Source organism: Prorops nasuta, unplaced genomic scaffold (genome assembly GCF_024137725.1).
Source record: "Prorops nasuta isolate Cenicafe-Biocafe unplaced genomic scaffold, Cenicafe_Pnas_1.2 PNAS00001, whole genome shotgun sequence".
Taxonomy (NCBI): Eukaryota; Metazoa; Arthropoda; class Insecta; order Hymenoptera; family Bethylidae; genus Prorops; species Prorops nasuta.
This window is the reverse complement of record NW_027116798.1, coordinates 8,942,943-8,957,304: the sequence shown is the minus strand read 5'-3', so window position 1 is coordinate 8,957,304 and position 14,362 is coordinate 8,942,943. Positions and strand designations below refer to the sequence as shown.

At 36.9% G+C, this 14,362-nt stretch overlaps 2 protein-coding genes and 1 pseudogene across 2 annotated transcripts in view; 1 reads left to right on the top strand and 2 right to left on the bottom strand.

The window, feature by feature from the left end:
* Positions 1–2,126: 2,126 nt before the first annotated feature.
* Positions 2,127–3,599, bottom strand: LOC136784485 (uncharacterized). Its single transcript, XM_066745192.1, has 5 exons — positions 3,533–3,599; positions 3,265–3,408; positions 2,913–3,092; positions 2,651–2,853; positions 2,127–2,579 (listed from the first exon to the last, which is right to left on the bottom strand). The coding sequence occupies exons 1-5, from the start codon at positions 3,597–3,599 to the stop codon at positions 2,127–2,129; spliced, it is 1,047 nt and encodes a 348-aa protein (XP_066601289.1).
* Positions 3,600–8,723: 5,124 nt separating this feature from the next.
* Positions 8,724–9,579, top strand: LOC136784408 (uncharacterized; annotated as a pseudogene).
* Positions 9,580–9,978: 399 nt separating this feature from the next.
* LOC136784337 (uncharacterized) overlaps positions 9,979–14,362 on the bottom strand; it is a 32,551-nt gene continuing 28,167 nt past the window's right edge. The window contains exons 5-6 of the mRNA XM_066744958.1: positions 10,128–10,308; positions 9,979–10,067 (exon numbers count right to left, since the gene is read on the bottom strand). Coding sequence (XP_066601055.1) covers positions 9,979–10,067; positions 10,128–10,308 — 270 coding nt within the window. The remainder of the gene's footprint in view (positions 10,068–10,127; positions 10,309–14,362) is intronic.

Sequence of the window (14,362 nt, the reverse complement as noted above, 5' to 3'; positions counted from 1 at the left end):
GAATTATGAAACCATATTCCAGCAAAAATTTGCAGTATAGTCAAAAAATATTTAATTATAGATTATCTAGAGCACGCAGAACCATCGAAAGTGCTTTTGGAATTTTAGCGAGCAAATGGAGGATACTTCATACTGTTATTTGCGTATTACCTGATACCGCAGACATAATTGTTAATGCATCCGTATGTCTGCATAACTTCGTATTAAAGGAAGAACAGAAATGCGAAAGTAAAGATTTCAGCAAAGAATCAAATTTATATTTTAACCAGGTAGAAAATACACTAATTTCATTTATATACAGTTAAGTTATTGCTTAAAAAAATAACTATTTAATAATGGCCGTTTTAAGAGAAAAATGTTTCATTAATTTTATTTGATTAATTTATATGTATAATTGTATGATAGATAAATTTCAGTGTATATTATATTTGATGTTTTCAACGTTCCTGTATTGGTCCTGTTCTGTTCTTACTGCAAGCTGCAAGTATTGAAATTCTATCATTTGTGTTAGTATAGTATATTCTTGGTACTTGAAATTTACTTGCAGTAATAACGGAACACGACTATAATATAAAATTTGTTTAACACATTATACAATTACAGCGTTGAAACTATCAAATCGAATGCGCTCTGAGTTATCTTAATAATAGCCCGTCTTAGGCTTTTTCATTTCTTTAATATTATATTTTAGTCAAGTTTCATAAGCATCTAAAGATGATACTATTAAAAACAAACCTTTTTATTAAACACTGAGAACATTTATGTAATCAGCTTCTATAAAATTAATACACTACTCTATTCAAAGGCTGTTTATACTTTATTTTTCATTTACTAGAAATAACACAATTCAAATATTTCAGAATTTTCTGTGGCTTGATGCGGCAGATGCACCTAATAATGAAGAAAATAATTATGCTTTAAATGGTGATCGTCAAAGAAATACTTTGAAAGACTATTTTATATCTACAGCAGGTCAAGTACAATGGCAGCACGAATATGTCCAAAGGGGTGCATATCGAAATAATGAATAATAGCAAATTAAAGGTATTGCTTGTTTAATAAGCATTCAGAATATATTTTTAAAAATACTTTGTTTTGCATAGGTTCGTGACAGTATTACTTTGGTTGGAGAAATATATTTGAGAGTTCTCTTAGAGAGAGAAAGAGAGAGTTTTGTGCCTTCACCTATGTTAAATTGATATAAATGCAGTCGTTTAAATGTTCTAAGGAAGATTAGAGGAAAATTGTGATCTTATCATTATTATATATTTTTAAAATAATTGTTGCATTTAAAATATATCATGATATTAATGATGCATATGTCTATTTATTACTTTTAATATCATACCAATTTGATATAATAGCTGATCTAAGTAAAAAATGAAATTGTTATACAGGGTGTCCAGTAATAGGGTGCCAAGCCGGATACCCCAGTTAGAGCGGCCGATTCTGAGGAGAAAACTCTTATGAAATTTTTTCGCGAAACCCTTAATTTAGAAGTTATTAAGGGTAGAAATTATTAATATTTTATTCGTCGAGCAGGAGAAGCGAAAAATCCGGGAATCGGATTGGCAGACAATTGACGCACCAATACACTTTAATTAGTATATCATATTACCATATGATCCAATTGAAGATCTGGCAGTAAGACATAGAGTGTGTGGGGAAGGGGGGAGGGAGGTTGTGAGACTGAGCGTGGAAAAACAATTGAACCGAAGCGCTCAGTTTCGAGTGTCGGCCAACAATAGGCTTGAAAAAACCGAAATATGAATTACGTTTAATTGATCAAAGAATATTAAAACTCTTACAACTTCAATTAAACGTAATCAAAAGGTTGATTAGTGAATAGAAAAAATTGTGGTGATGACAACGAGCCTAAACATGACGTAGATACGACAGCTTTTGATTAAGTTAACTCGTAGTTACCTATAATTATTAAAACTAATAAATGTCGCATTTACACTGCGATTAGACTCAATTTCATCGTAAAAAATGCATCGATTTTTTGAAAAATATCTTTATTACAGTTGTATTTGGGCTATCTTTTCCCCACCACCTTGCGGTAAATAGCTTGGCGCGTTTTTTTTATAGTGGTTTCCCCAGGAGGCCTAATCCACTTTCCTAATTTAATGTAGGAGCTGCTCAAAGTGGCGACCGTTTTGCTCCGAGCATAGTTCGCTCCTTCGAACTATGTTCCGCGTTGCACGGTGTACCATATCTGGCGTAATAGAACGGAAGGCCGCAACAATAGCATCGCGGACTTGCTCTTCCGTCCCATTACGCCAGTCCTCTACCAAGGCCTTGACGTGGCCCCATAAAAAAAAATCCAGTGGATTTAGGTCCGGGGATCTCGCAGGCCATGTAATAGGGCCACCACGGCCCATCCACCTCTCCGGGAACATGTCGTTCAGGGTGCTTCGCACGTTCAATCGGTAGTGCGGAGGCGCACCGTCGTGCTGGAAGATGAGATTATTCCACACGTGGAGCGGCACATCTTCCAGCAGGACACCGAGTTGTTCCCTCAGAAAATCGGCGTAAACTTCCCCGTTAAGCCTCGGTGGTAGAAAATACGGACCGATCTGTAAATTTAGAAAGAAAAAAAAACGATTAGTATAATCAGCCGAATGAAAAGGATCTTTTAATTACTTACGATATTATTTCCAATGAGGCCTGCCCAGACGTTGACCGTGTACCGATACTGGAACGCACATTCACGAGCGGCATGGGGATTTTCCTCTCTCCAAACTATGTAGTTTCGAGAGTTGAAAATCCCATTCGGCGTGAATGTGGATTCGTCAGTCCACAGTATCCTGTCGGGGAAATCTGGATCCCTTCGGCATTGCGCAATAAATCCTAATTAGAAAACATTTTTATTAATTAGCTATCTATATTAAATCGTATTTAATTGAAACCGAAAATAATAGTCGAAGTTACTTTGGCAGAAGTGCACCCGACTTTCAAAATCGCGCGGCAGTAGCTGCTGGACGCGGTAAAAATGGTACGGCCGCAAGCCGTTCCTATGCAGGATTTCTCCAACTGCAAATTTGGATAAACCAAATTTGTGTGCGGCACCACGCAAGCTGTCTTGCTCACTTAAAAAGTGTTGGATGATTTCATCCTCCAATTGTACACTGATATTACGCGATCTGGCATGATCACGGTTAACCCGTAGGCTCAGTCTTTCGCGCGAACATCGCACAATATTTAAAATCGCGCGTCGTTTCGGGTGGTATTGACGATTAGGAAAGCGGCTCGCATACAAACGCTCCGCGGCACTTGCGTTTTCATTCGCCATACCATACGTTATCAGTATGTCCGTCAATTCTACACTGGTTAAATTTTCCATGACTATTTCAAAAAATAAAAAATGCAGGAGGTCTCTACAATTCGGAGGACTCGCTACGAATGCTGCGTTGATTTGAAAACATACAAAATGTAAACAAATGTTGCGCTTGACGATTACAACAGTTGAACGTTTAAAATACTTATTTTTTGCATTTTGTTTTTAGCAAAAAAGGAAATAGTTGTTTACATTTTGTATCTTTCAAATCAACGCAGCATTCGTAGCGAGTCCTCCGAATTGTAGAGACCTCCTGCATTTTTTATTTTTTGAAATAGTCATGGAAAATTTAACCAGTGTAGAATTGACGGACATATTGATAACGTATGGTATGGCGAATGAAAACGCAAGTGCCGCGGAGCGTTTGTATGCGAGCCGCTTTCCTAATCGCCAATACCACCCGAAACGACGCGCGATTTTAAATATTGTGCGATGTTCGCGCGAAAGACTGAGCCTACGGGTTAACCGTGATCATGCCAGATCGCGTAATATCAGTGTACAATTGGAGGATGAAATCATCCAACACTTTTTAAGTGAGCAAGACAGCTTGCGTGGTGCCGCACGCAAATTTGGTTTATCCAAATTTGCAGTTGGAGAAATCCTGCATAGGAACGGCTTGCGGCCGTACCATTTTTACCGCGTCCAGCAGCTACTGCCGCGCGATTTTGAAAGTCGGGTGCACTTCTGCCAAGGTAACTTCGACTATTATTTTCGGTTTCAATTAAATACGATTTAATATAGATAGCTAATTAATAAAAATGTTTTCTAATTAGGATTTCTTGCGCAATGCCGAAGGGATCCAGATTTCCCCGACAGGATACTGTGGACTGACGAATCCACATTCACGCCGAATGGGATTTTCAACTCTCGAAACTACATAGTTTGGAGAGAGGAAAATCCCCATGCCGCTCGTGAATGTGCGTTCCAGTATCGGTACACGGTCAACGTTGGGCAGGCCTCATTGGAAATAATATCGTAAGTAATTAAAAGATCCTTTTCATTCGGCTGATTATACTAATCGTTTTTTTTTCTTTCTAAATTTACAGATCGGTCCGTATTTTCTACCACCGAGGCTTAACGGGGAAGTGTACGCTGATTTTCTGAGGGAACAACTCGGTGTCCTGCTGGAAGATGTGCCGCTCCACGTGTGGAATAATCTCATCTTCCAGCACGACGGTGCGCCTCCGCACTACCGATTGAACGTGCGAAGCACCCTGAACGACATGTTCCCGGAGAGGTGGATGGGCCGTGGTGGCCCTATTACATGGCCTGCGAGATCCCCGGACCTAAATCCACTGGATTTTTTTTTATGGGGCCACTTCAAGGCCTTGGTAGAGGACTGGCGTAATGGGACGGAAGAGCAAGTCCGCGATGCTATTGTTGCGGCCTTCCGTTCTATTACGCCAGATATGGTGCACCGTGCAACGCGGAACATAGTTCGAAGGAGCGAACTATGCTCGGAGCAAAACGGTCGCCACTTTGAGCAGCTCCTACATTAAATTAGGAAAGTGGATTAGGCCTCCTGGGGAAACCACTATAAAAAAAACGCGCCAAGCTATTTACCGCAAGGTGGTGGGGAAAAGATAGCCCAAATACAACTGTAATAAAGATATTTTTCAAAAAATCGATGCATTTTTTACGATGAAATTGAGTCTAATCGCAGTGTAAATGCGACATTTATTAGTTTTAATAATTATAGGTAACTACGAGTTAACTTAATCAAAAGCTGTCGTATCTACGTCATGTTTAGGCTCGTTGTCATCACCACAATTTTTTCTATTCACTAATCAACCTTTTGATTACGTTTAATTGAAGTTGTAAGAGTTTTAATATTCTTTGATCAATTAAACGTAATTCATATTTCGGTTTTTTCAAGCCTATTGTTGGCCGACACTCGAAACTGAGCGCTTCGGTTCAATTGTTTTTCCACGCTCAGTCTCACAACCTCCCTCCCCCCTTCCCCACACACTCTATGTCTTACTGCCAGATCTTCAATTGGATCATATGGTAATATGATATACTAATTAAAGTGTATTGGTGCGTCAATTGTCTGCCAATCCGATTCCCGGATTTTTCGCTCCTCCTGCTCGACGAATAAAATATTAATAATTTCTACCCTTAATAACTTCTAAATTAAGGGTTTCGCGAAAAAATTTCATAAGAGTTTTCTCCTCAGAATCGGCCGCTCTAATTGGGGTATCCGGCTTGGCACCCTATTACCGGACACCCTGTATATTATAACTTTAATTATTTTTATTTCATATTTGTTTAATACAAATTATTTTACAGCTACAATAATATCTAAATATACCATGTTTTATTATTAATTTAAAATATCATAACAACGCAGTTTATTTTTTATTAAAGTAAGAATTTCTTGACAAATGATTATATATTTTACATAAAATATTTGAAAAATTATACATTTGTAATCTTTTTGATGCTATTTATTTCAATATAATAACAAACATCAAATTAGATAGAATATACAGTACTTACACACTTCTAAATACAATTATTTAAATACAATCATGTTTTTAATTAATAAAGAAAATTTTATAATATCCCAAAATTATCACAGAATTGAAATAACAATAAACTATTATTTTAATTAAATTTTCAATATGCTTAAAGTTACTGCTTTTTAAGAATTATTGCATGTATTTTTCACTTAACGAAGAAGTTAATGCATCCATTAACATTTTTCGTCTAATATCTTTCTCTGTCTCCGGTACATTATCAAACTGAGCTTTTAAGAAGTCAAAGAAGGCATCATTTACGGTTGAAGAATCTTTTTCCATAAAATTAGAAATTCGTTGAGTTAACTGAATAATAGTTTGTTCAAGCTCTTTCGTTTCATTTAATTTCCTCTTTTTCAACATGGGTGCTGTATGTTCCTGATTCAAGTTTGCAGAATTTATAGAATTATTATTATTGGATGTGTTGCTTCTCTTGTCATTATTATTTAAATAAGAAGCATTGCAATCATCGTTATTTATAGCTGATAGTGGGCAATTACTGTATGTACTGGAATTAATTATATGTATATTATATAGTTGTATTAAACAACTAAGTTAATAATATTTTTACCTTCGCCTCTTTATACAATTATCTAAAAATGACATTTGTGCAAAAAAATTGAATTTGCTACGAGGCTTAGAAGCGCTTCCGCTTTTGGATTCACCATCAATCTTTCTTTTTTCTTTTACATATTGGTCTCTTAAGCTTGTGCACCTTTTTTGGCAATATGTCGAAATATACATTTTATCTGAAAGAAACCTTTTTCAATAATATAGTTATATCCTATATATCATAACCACTTAATTGGCAGTGCTAAAGATCTTTGATTTTGAATTTAGCTACATTTTTTGTCGTTGGAAATTAAAATTTAATTCGTTATATATGCTGCAGCATATATTCTTTTAATACTAACCTTTACAATGTTCTATCATTATGGCAGAAATTTCATTCCACGCATTTTCTTTCATTAAACGGTTCTTGAAATTGCTATTGCTTTTATTATATAAAAATGGTCTCTCTCTATACAGTTCTATCAATAATTCATCCCCAGACTTTTCCATAGTGGTAAGACATTCTTGAGGATCAATTTCAGGGTCATCAATGTTATTATTTTCATTATCACTTTCATGAAGATAATAATTTGAATAATAATGATCAGACATATTTAGTTTTGAAAAAAGTAAATGGTGACAACCAATTGTATAAATGATTTAAATAAAGTTAAATACTATTTTGTACTACCTAAAAATTGTTAGTACATTAAATATATTACTTAATTAATATTACGAATTAAGTGAAATGTTTGGAAAATGTATAACTTAATTACTCTTGATGTAAATAATAGTTATTAAACAGAAAACAACAAAATATGCATATATGTATGTATATTCACTTATGCCTCTTAGTATAATCTTACCTGTAAGTTGTAATATGTAATTATGTACTTATTGGGAGCACAGAAAAAGTTCAATTTCTAAATAGGTTATTAAATTGATATTTATTAATATATTTATATAACCTACGGTATTCTGTTATATATTCAATTTTGATTTCAGCCTCTTATTTATGATTTCTCTTCTCTTTATTTGATCAGCTTTTGTATGAAATAATTTTAATATTTTCAAAATACGACATAAATCCCGCCAGCGTGCAAAAGCGTCCGTCCAATTCAGTGATCGTTGCTTGTCTCTTACGGATTACGTTTTCTCTGCCTTGAACCACGTTACGTTACGGAAACCGTAAAGCGTTTACGTACAGTTCTCTGCCATCACCCTTATACTGGAGTGAAATCTGTAGAGGGGTTCGGAAATCATAGTACAGTCATTTAGGTGCACTTTAAGAGGGGACTTTTCCACCCTAAAATTTTAAGGTAAATTTAGGTAACTTACTATTAAGGCAGGTATATTTAAATGTAACTACAGACGTAACTGTGGCAAACAACACTAACGACTACACCATACATTTCTAATCGTCGTCAATCATAAACAATCATAAGTTTCATAGCAAGGTCATATACATATAATAAGCCAATTTAATGTTAGCTGGGAAACGGTCAGAATAACGAGGATAACTAAACTGAATTATATATTTAAAAAAAAAGTAAAAGTAACAATGGAGTGTTGTAATTTATTAAAAGGAAGATATAAATTATGCACAACGGAAGAAAACTCGCCAATATACAGGGAGGTTCTCTAACAGAGGCATATAGGAGATTCGTGTTAGTTGACTATAGCGCTCAGGATGATGGTATCTGAGAGCGCTGATTGGTCAATATCATGTAGTGCCAACATGAAATGGTCCGTTACCAATAGATGAATAAGAAAAATGAGACCCATTCGCCATTTTGGAGTGGAGAAGTGTTTACATGCTAGTTGTAGCAGAAAGAGGTGTGAAATGGAAAAATGTCAAATAGTGAGGTTATTAAAATAAAAATGGAAAATAATGAATGGAAAGTAAGAATATTCGAACTTTCCATTCATTATTTTCCATTTTTACTTTAGTAACCTCACTATTTGACATTTTCCCATTTCACACCTTTTTCTTCTACAACTAGCATGTAAACACTTCTCTACTCCAAAATGGCGGATGGGTCTCATTTTTCGTATTCATCTATTGGTAACGGACCATTTCATGTTGGCACTACAGGATATTGACCAATAAGCGCTCTCAGATACCATCATCCTGAGCCCTATAGTCAACTAACACGAATCTCCTATATGCCGCCGTTAGAGAACCTCCCTGTATGATTCCCAAGGATGTTTACTTCTGCTTGATACAATAAGTAAGTAATAAAATATTATTTAATTTATAAGAGAAAAAGTTATATAATATGTTATTATTATTTTATACAGATGGAAGCTTAATGTCAGTCCCTCTTTCAGAAGAAATTGCAGAATTTTTTGATATTAAAAATACAATAAGCTTTAATAATAGTGATTGTGTTGAAAATACATTATCATCATCCGAGACTAGACCAGATAGGCAAAGCTTTGAATTCGCAAATTCATTGGCAGGGCCTACTACTCAGAATTTAACTCATGGTATAAATTTATAATACGTAAACTTAGTAAAATCAATAATATTTATTATGACCTGTTAGAATATTGATTTTCAATTCTTTTAAAGCATCTTGGAAATATGAAAATGCTATAAGGTATTTGATTAACACTTGGAAACAGCATTCAAATGATTTCAAAAGCAGTAAATATAAAGCTGCTGAAGTATGGAAAAACATTGCTGTATGTCTTAAAACTGAGAATAATCAATGGATGTACACTGGTGTACAATGCGAAAATAAATTTAAATAATTACGAAAAAGATATGTTAAGATAAAAGACCATAACAGAGAGTCGGGCAATAGTCCAATGACTTTTAAATTTTATGAGGAAATGGAAGAAATATTGGGAAATAAACCTTTCGTTGTACCTGTGTCTTTGACCTCAAACTTAAGAAAGCGAACACAAGTTACAGGGCAACAACAAAGCAGTGATACAGAGAATGAAGATAATCTAGATGTGTATAAGCCTCATACACCAAAAGAAAAGAAATGAAAAACAAGGGTGCAGAAAGAATTAGGAGAATGGTCTGTTGCTTTACGCGAAGATGCTAGACAGAGAGAATTAGCAAGGGAGCAGCGTCATAAAGAACTTATATCCACATCAAAACATGCCATCACAGTATATCAAGAAATGATGAAAAAACTAATTGAGAAAATTTAAATAAATACAAAAATAATTATATGTTAAGTTTATATATAAATGTGATTTTGGTTATAAACATGTGATCTTAAGCTAGGTAAATAAACCGTTTTATTCGTTAGATATTACCATTGCACGCCTCAATTATATTATTTTGTATTAATTTTTCAAGTAATATTTAATAGATTTTCTTCATTGTTTCTTGTGTTCTGTGATATTAGAACAGTTATCTTAGTGCTTCTAAAGTTTAACAGATATAACTAATTAATCTGAGTTTTACATATATTTTAATATAATATTTTAACTCTATGAAATAATTAAATAACAAAAAGAATATATTTTAAAACAGTTTTATTCATTTATACATATATACATTCAGTACAATTAAGAATATAAGTCAAATAATTACATTATTATTTTTTAAGTTATTAATGCAGCCAAATAATCACGCTTTGCAGAGCCATCAGTATCGATTACAGGTATGTCATCTTCGCTGTCATTTAAGTTTCCTGAATGCATTGTAATATTGTAATTCTGTTCGACAATTAATAATTGGTTACGTCAGAAACCAGAATTTCCTTCTATACACAGATTGTGTAATACACAACAGGCTAGTATGACATGAGAAATAAGATATTGTATGCTCATATCTAAATATTTGAGTCTGCGAAATCTTCCTTTTAATAGAGCAAAAGCTCTTTCCACGACTTGTCTCATTTTGGATAACTCATTGTTAAACTTGATTTTAACCTATATAAATTTAAAGTATACATTAGTAACTGGAAAGATAATAAATTTAGGTAAATAATAGAAAAAATTGTCTATCTTAAAACTATATACTGTGACGCTACTGGCTATCCTTGGGGATAGTATAGAAGGAGAGGGAGGAGTGATCCCTCACCGATCGCGTTCACGTCCCAATAGGCGACTTCCTACAAGACCCGGGCGCCTTCGATATACTTTTAATAATACTCGAATATTTATTTTTACAGAGGGGGTTCTACCCCTCGTACGCGAATGTCGGGGGTGGGGTGCTAATATAACAACTCAATAACTGCGGTGAACTCTCTTTATTATAAAGTCGGTTATTGATACACTACTCGGTTCCCTTTACACGTTCTGGGTGCGTTACGCTAGGTCCTAAATGGGGACGCGGCCTAAGAGGTGCGAACGCGGCTGAAGTCCCGATGACGTACTAGCTAGCCTCGCGCTCGAGCCACTAGTTGGCGTTCGCGGCGGCCCCACCGAGTCGCGCGGTACTCGCGCGCCACCGGCGGATCCCTAGGTTAACTATTACTCGACGCTACGCGGATAAGTCCCTCTTTCCGCGCGTGCGCGTACCGCGACGGTTATTCGCACTCACTTCGTTCCTGCGTACTTAAACACAACAACGACCCGGATTGTTTACTCCCGCACGTCTAAGGTCGCGAGTCCTCCCGATAATTATGCTAAGTCCGCGGCCTTGACTGACTGAAGGGAACGTCCCTGTCAACGGTCAAACGCACAACGAATCAATGTAATCGCGAACACTTCTGCTAATTCGCGCTTTTACTCTTTGGGATATTCGTTATCGGTCCGACGGAATGACCACTCCGCTAAGTTGCCCGCTTACCCGTGACAGGTGAGCTGGGCCAGCGGTTCCCTATAAAACCGTTCGGTGCTACGAGCCCTAAAGCCCTAGCACACCCCGGGACGTCACAGGACTATAATACAAGACGAATAATCACCCTTACTTCAGCTTTCTAGGGCTGGCTATCTTCTTTCTCTCTGCTCTCTCTCTTTCTCTCTCTGGCTCTGGTCCCTCTCTCTCTCTCTCTCTCTCTCTCTCTCTCTCGTAAGTGGTTGACTGTCTGTCGTACTGTCTCTTTACTAATTTGTACCTCTGTACTGCCGTAATTTCCCCATGGGGGTTTTGTTGCAGCCATCGTAGTACCAAATCTCACGCTACCTTCTGAGATATAAATTATCGTGGTGCTATTTTTTCCTGAGTGGATATTTTGAGACAAATATAGGACGACTGGTTATAACCTACAAATTTGCATATCACTCTTGCCCGCTATCAGCCGCCTGCGCATGCCTACATCACGCAGTACGTTCATCATCACACCGCTTAAAGTCGCTATCTACTGTTGTGTAGCCACGACCTTCCTGAGTTTCGACTACACAGTACATATATGAGACATAGTGATATTCACTATAGTCTAGTCATCACGATCGTCATCAACGTGCTGACACACCTCTACTGGCTGGTTTCTTCATACTAACATGCTTGCTTCAGACCACGTATTTTTAATCGCCTTATACACTTCTTTATTTTTTTAACTACTTATCTATCTACACAGCAACTTAATTTTTACTACGGACTTATATTTTTTAACTATTTATTGATTTACCTACGTATTTATTTATTTATATATTTATTTATTTATTTTCTTATTTATTTATTCGCTTGAAGTAACTTATTTATTTATTTAGTAATAGTTTTTATCCTGGCGATCTTAAAGTCAATAATTACACGGCTGTCCATTGACCTTTGGCTAAGTTGCGTCGTTTTAACACTGCGTTGTCCTAATTTTTAATTAATTATTAATAGTATCGTTCATTATTAGTGGCAAAATGCCGACTGTTAACTGCGCAATATGTGGGAGTTTTGTTGGCAAATCCGACTTAACGAGGTTTTGTGTTATCCCTGAACATGGGTTACACACCTCGTGCGCTCGTCGTGAGCTGAAACTCAGTGCTAAGGACGAAATCCCTGCGTACTCCTGTAGTATATGTGCCAAGTCGGTAAAGGCTAGCCCTGTCATACAGCCTTCAATTACTAACGTAAACAAATCTGTCAATGCGTCTACTGTATCGGCAAATAATACTAATGCTCCTCAGCCAGCTGAGCCTTCACTGGCTGTACTTTTTGCGGGGATAAATGACCGACTGGATACTATCACTTCTAAACTGTCAAAAATAGATGAGCTTTCATGTAAAGTTGATGCCTGCATCTCCAAACTCGATTCTATGGCCACACGTATCACAGAGGTTGAGTCCGCGGTAGGTGATTTAATAGACACCTGCGATCAACTGAATTCCAGGGTCGGTGCACTTGAGCTGACCCCGCGTACTGATTCTTCTCTGCATACATTGCCCGTTGATTTTCAAGCCAGAATTAGTCATTTGGAGTTTGACAGTACTAGAACTCAGTTGCTTTTCTCAGGCATACCGCAAAGTAAAGATGTTACGGATGCTCAACTGATCGTTAGGGCGCTCGGTGTCCTCAAGGTTAACTTCGGGCCTGAGGTTATTGTTAGTACTCGACGTCTTAGGGCCACTGTACCTGACAAACCCGGAACTCTTAATCTTCAGTTTATAAATGTAATCACCGCTGATAGGATTATTGCAGCAAAGCGTGCACTGATACATTTTACGGCTAACCTAATTGATGCTTCATTTAGCAAGTCCAATGTTTATATTAATAGGTTCCTGCCTCCTGCATTATATAAACTATTGGGTGACACCAGGTCTGCAGCACGGAGGGCGAATCATGAGTTCGTCTGGGTGGATGATCGGGGTAATATTAAGGTTCGGAAAAATAGGTCGTCACCTATCATTAAAATCAATTCTCCTTCTGACTTCGCTAAAATGAACTTATGAGGCTCTTCCCCCTCTACCTCACTTACTCGCTCAAGTGCAATAAAAGACTTTTTGATTGTCTGCCATGTGAATGCGCAATCGATACCGGCGCACCTCTGTGAATTTAGGAAATACTTTATTCATAAGACATATGACATTATTATGGTCTTTGAAACCTGGCTAAATTCAGTGATCTCTGATGTTTTTATTGCTCTGCCAGGCTACAACGTTTTGCGTTGTGACCTTACTCTTCGGAGGGGTGGAGGGGTCTGCATTTTTTACCGTGATGTATTTAAAGTCCGATTAATTTGTTCATCTTTTTCCGATACTTATAAGCCACATGTTGAATACTTATGCGCGGAATTGGTGACCTCTTCCTCTAAGCTATTTCTTGGTGTAATATATAGACCTCCCCGTATCGCTTTTAACCAGGATTTGGAGGACTTACTTATGGACTTTCCTCAGGACTATGCCTGTAAGATTATTATGGGAGACTTAAATACAGATCTTTGCTCTAACTCTCCAGACTGTAGCTATTTGCGCCGTACTATTGTTACGTACTGGGTAGTCGTGGCCGCCTATCGGTCGGGTTTCGCGCTGACTAGACACGACAGTCTGGGTCAGTAGAAACGCCGATTGAGCTTTGCGACTCACAGTACAATGAACTAAAGTATTACACTCCGAGCGGTAAGAATGTAATGAATTGGCAGAATTCGGGGTGAATGATAGTGTGTATAAACACACGTTGGAACAGCAGATTTGACACAATGCTATGTATTTTCAGATATTACAAATGTACTTACAATAAACACTAAATATGCTGTATCAGCATTCGCAGGATTACTTACTAGTCGTCACAACTATTGGAGAGACTAGACTCTCCTATGGTTGTGGATTACTCGCACTTAATTAATTATGATCAGTTCGTAGTAGTTACGGGTATCTTTCAGAACGGTACGTGTTAGGCACGACTGAAAGATGAACACTCGCGACAATTTCTACACGACTTGTTTTCGGATTGAATTATACTAGACTTAACTACCAGTACACGGCGACTGGGCAAGAGATTTTAGTTAGAATACGGTGGAGTACTCTGCTCCCGTGGAACGAACACTAGAGTTACGACCTTGGAACGCGGATGATGCGGCAGCGGCTAAGCTTGCACAGAATAAGACTCGAC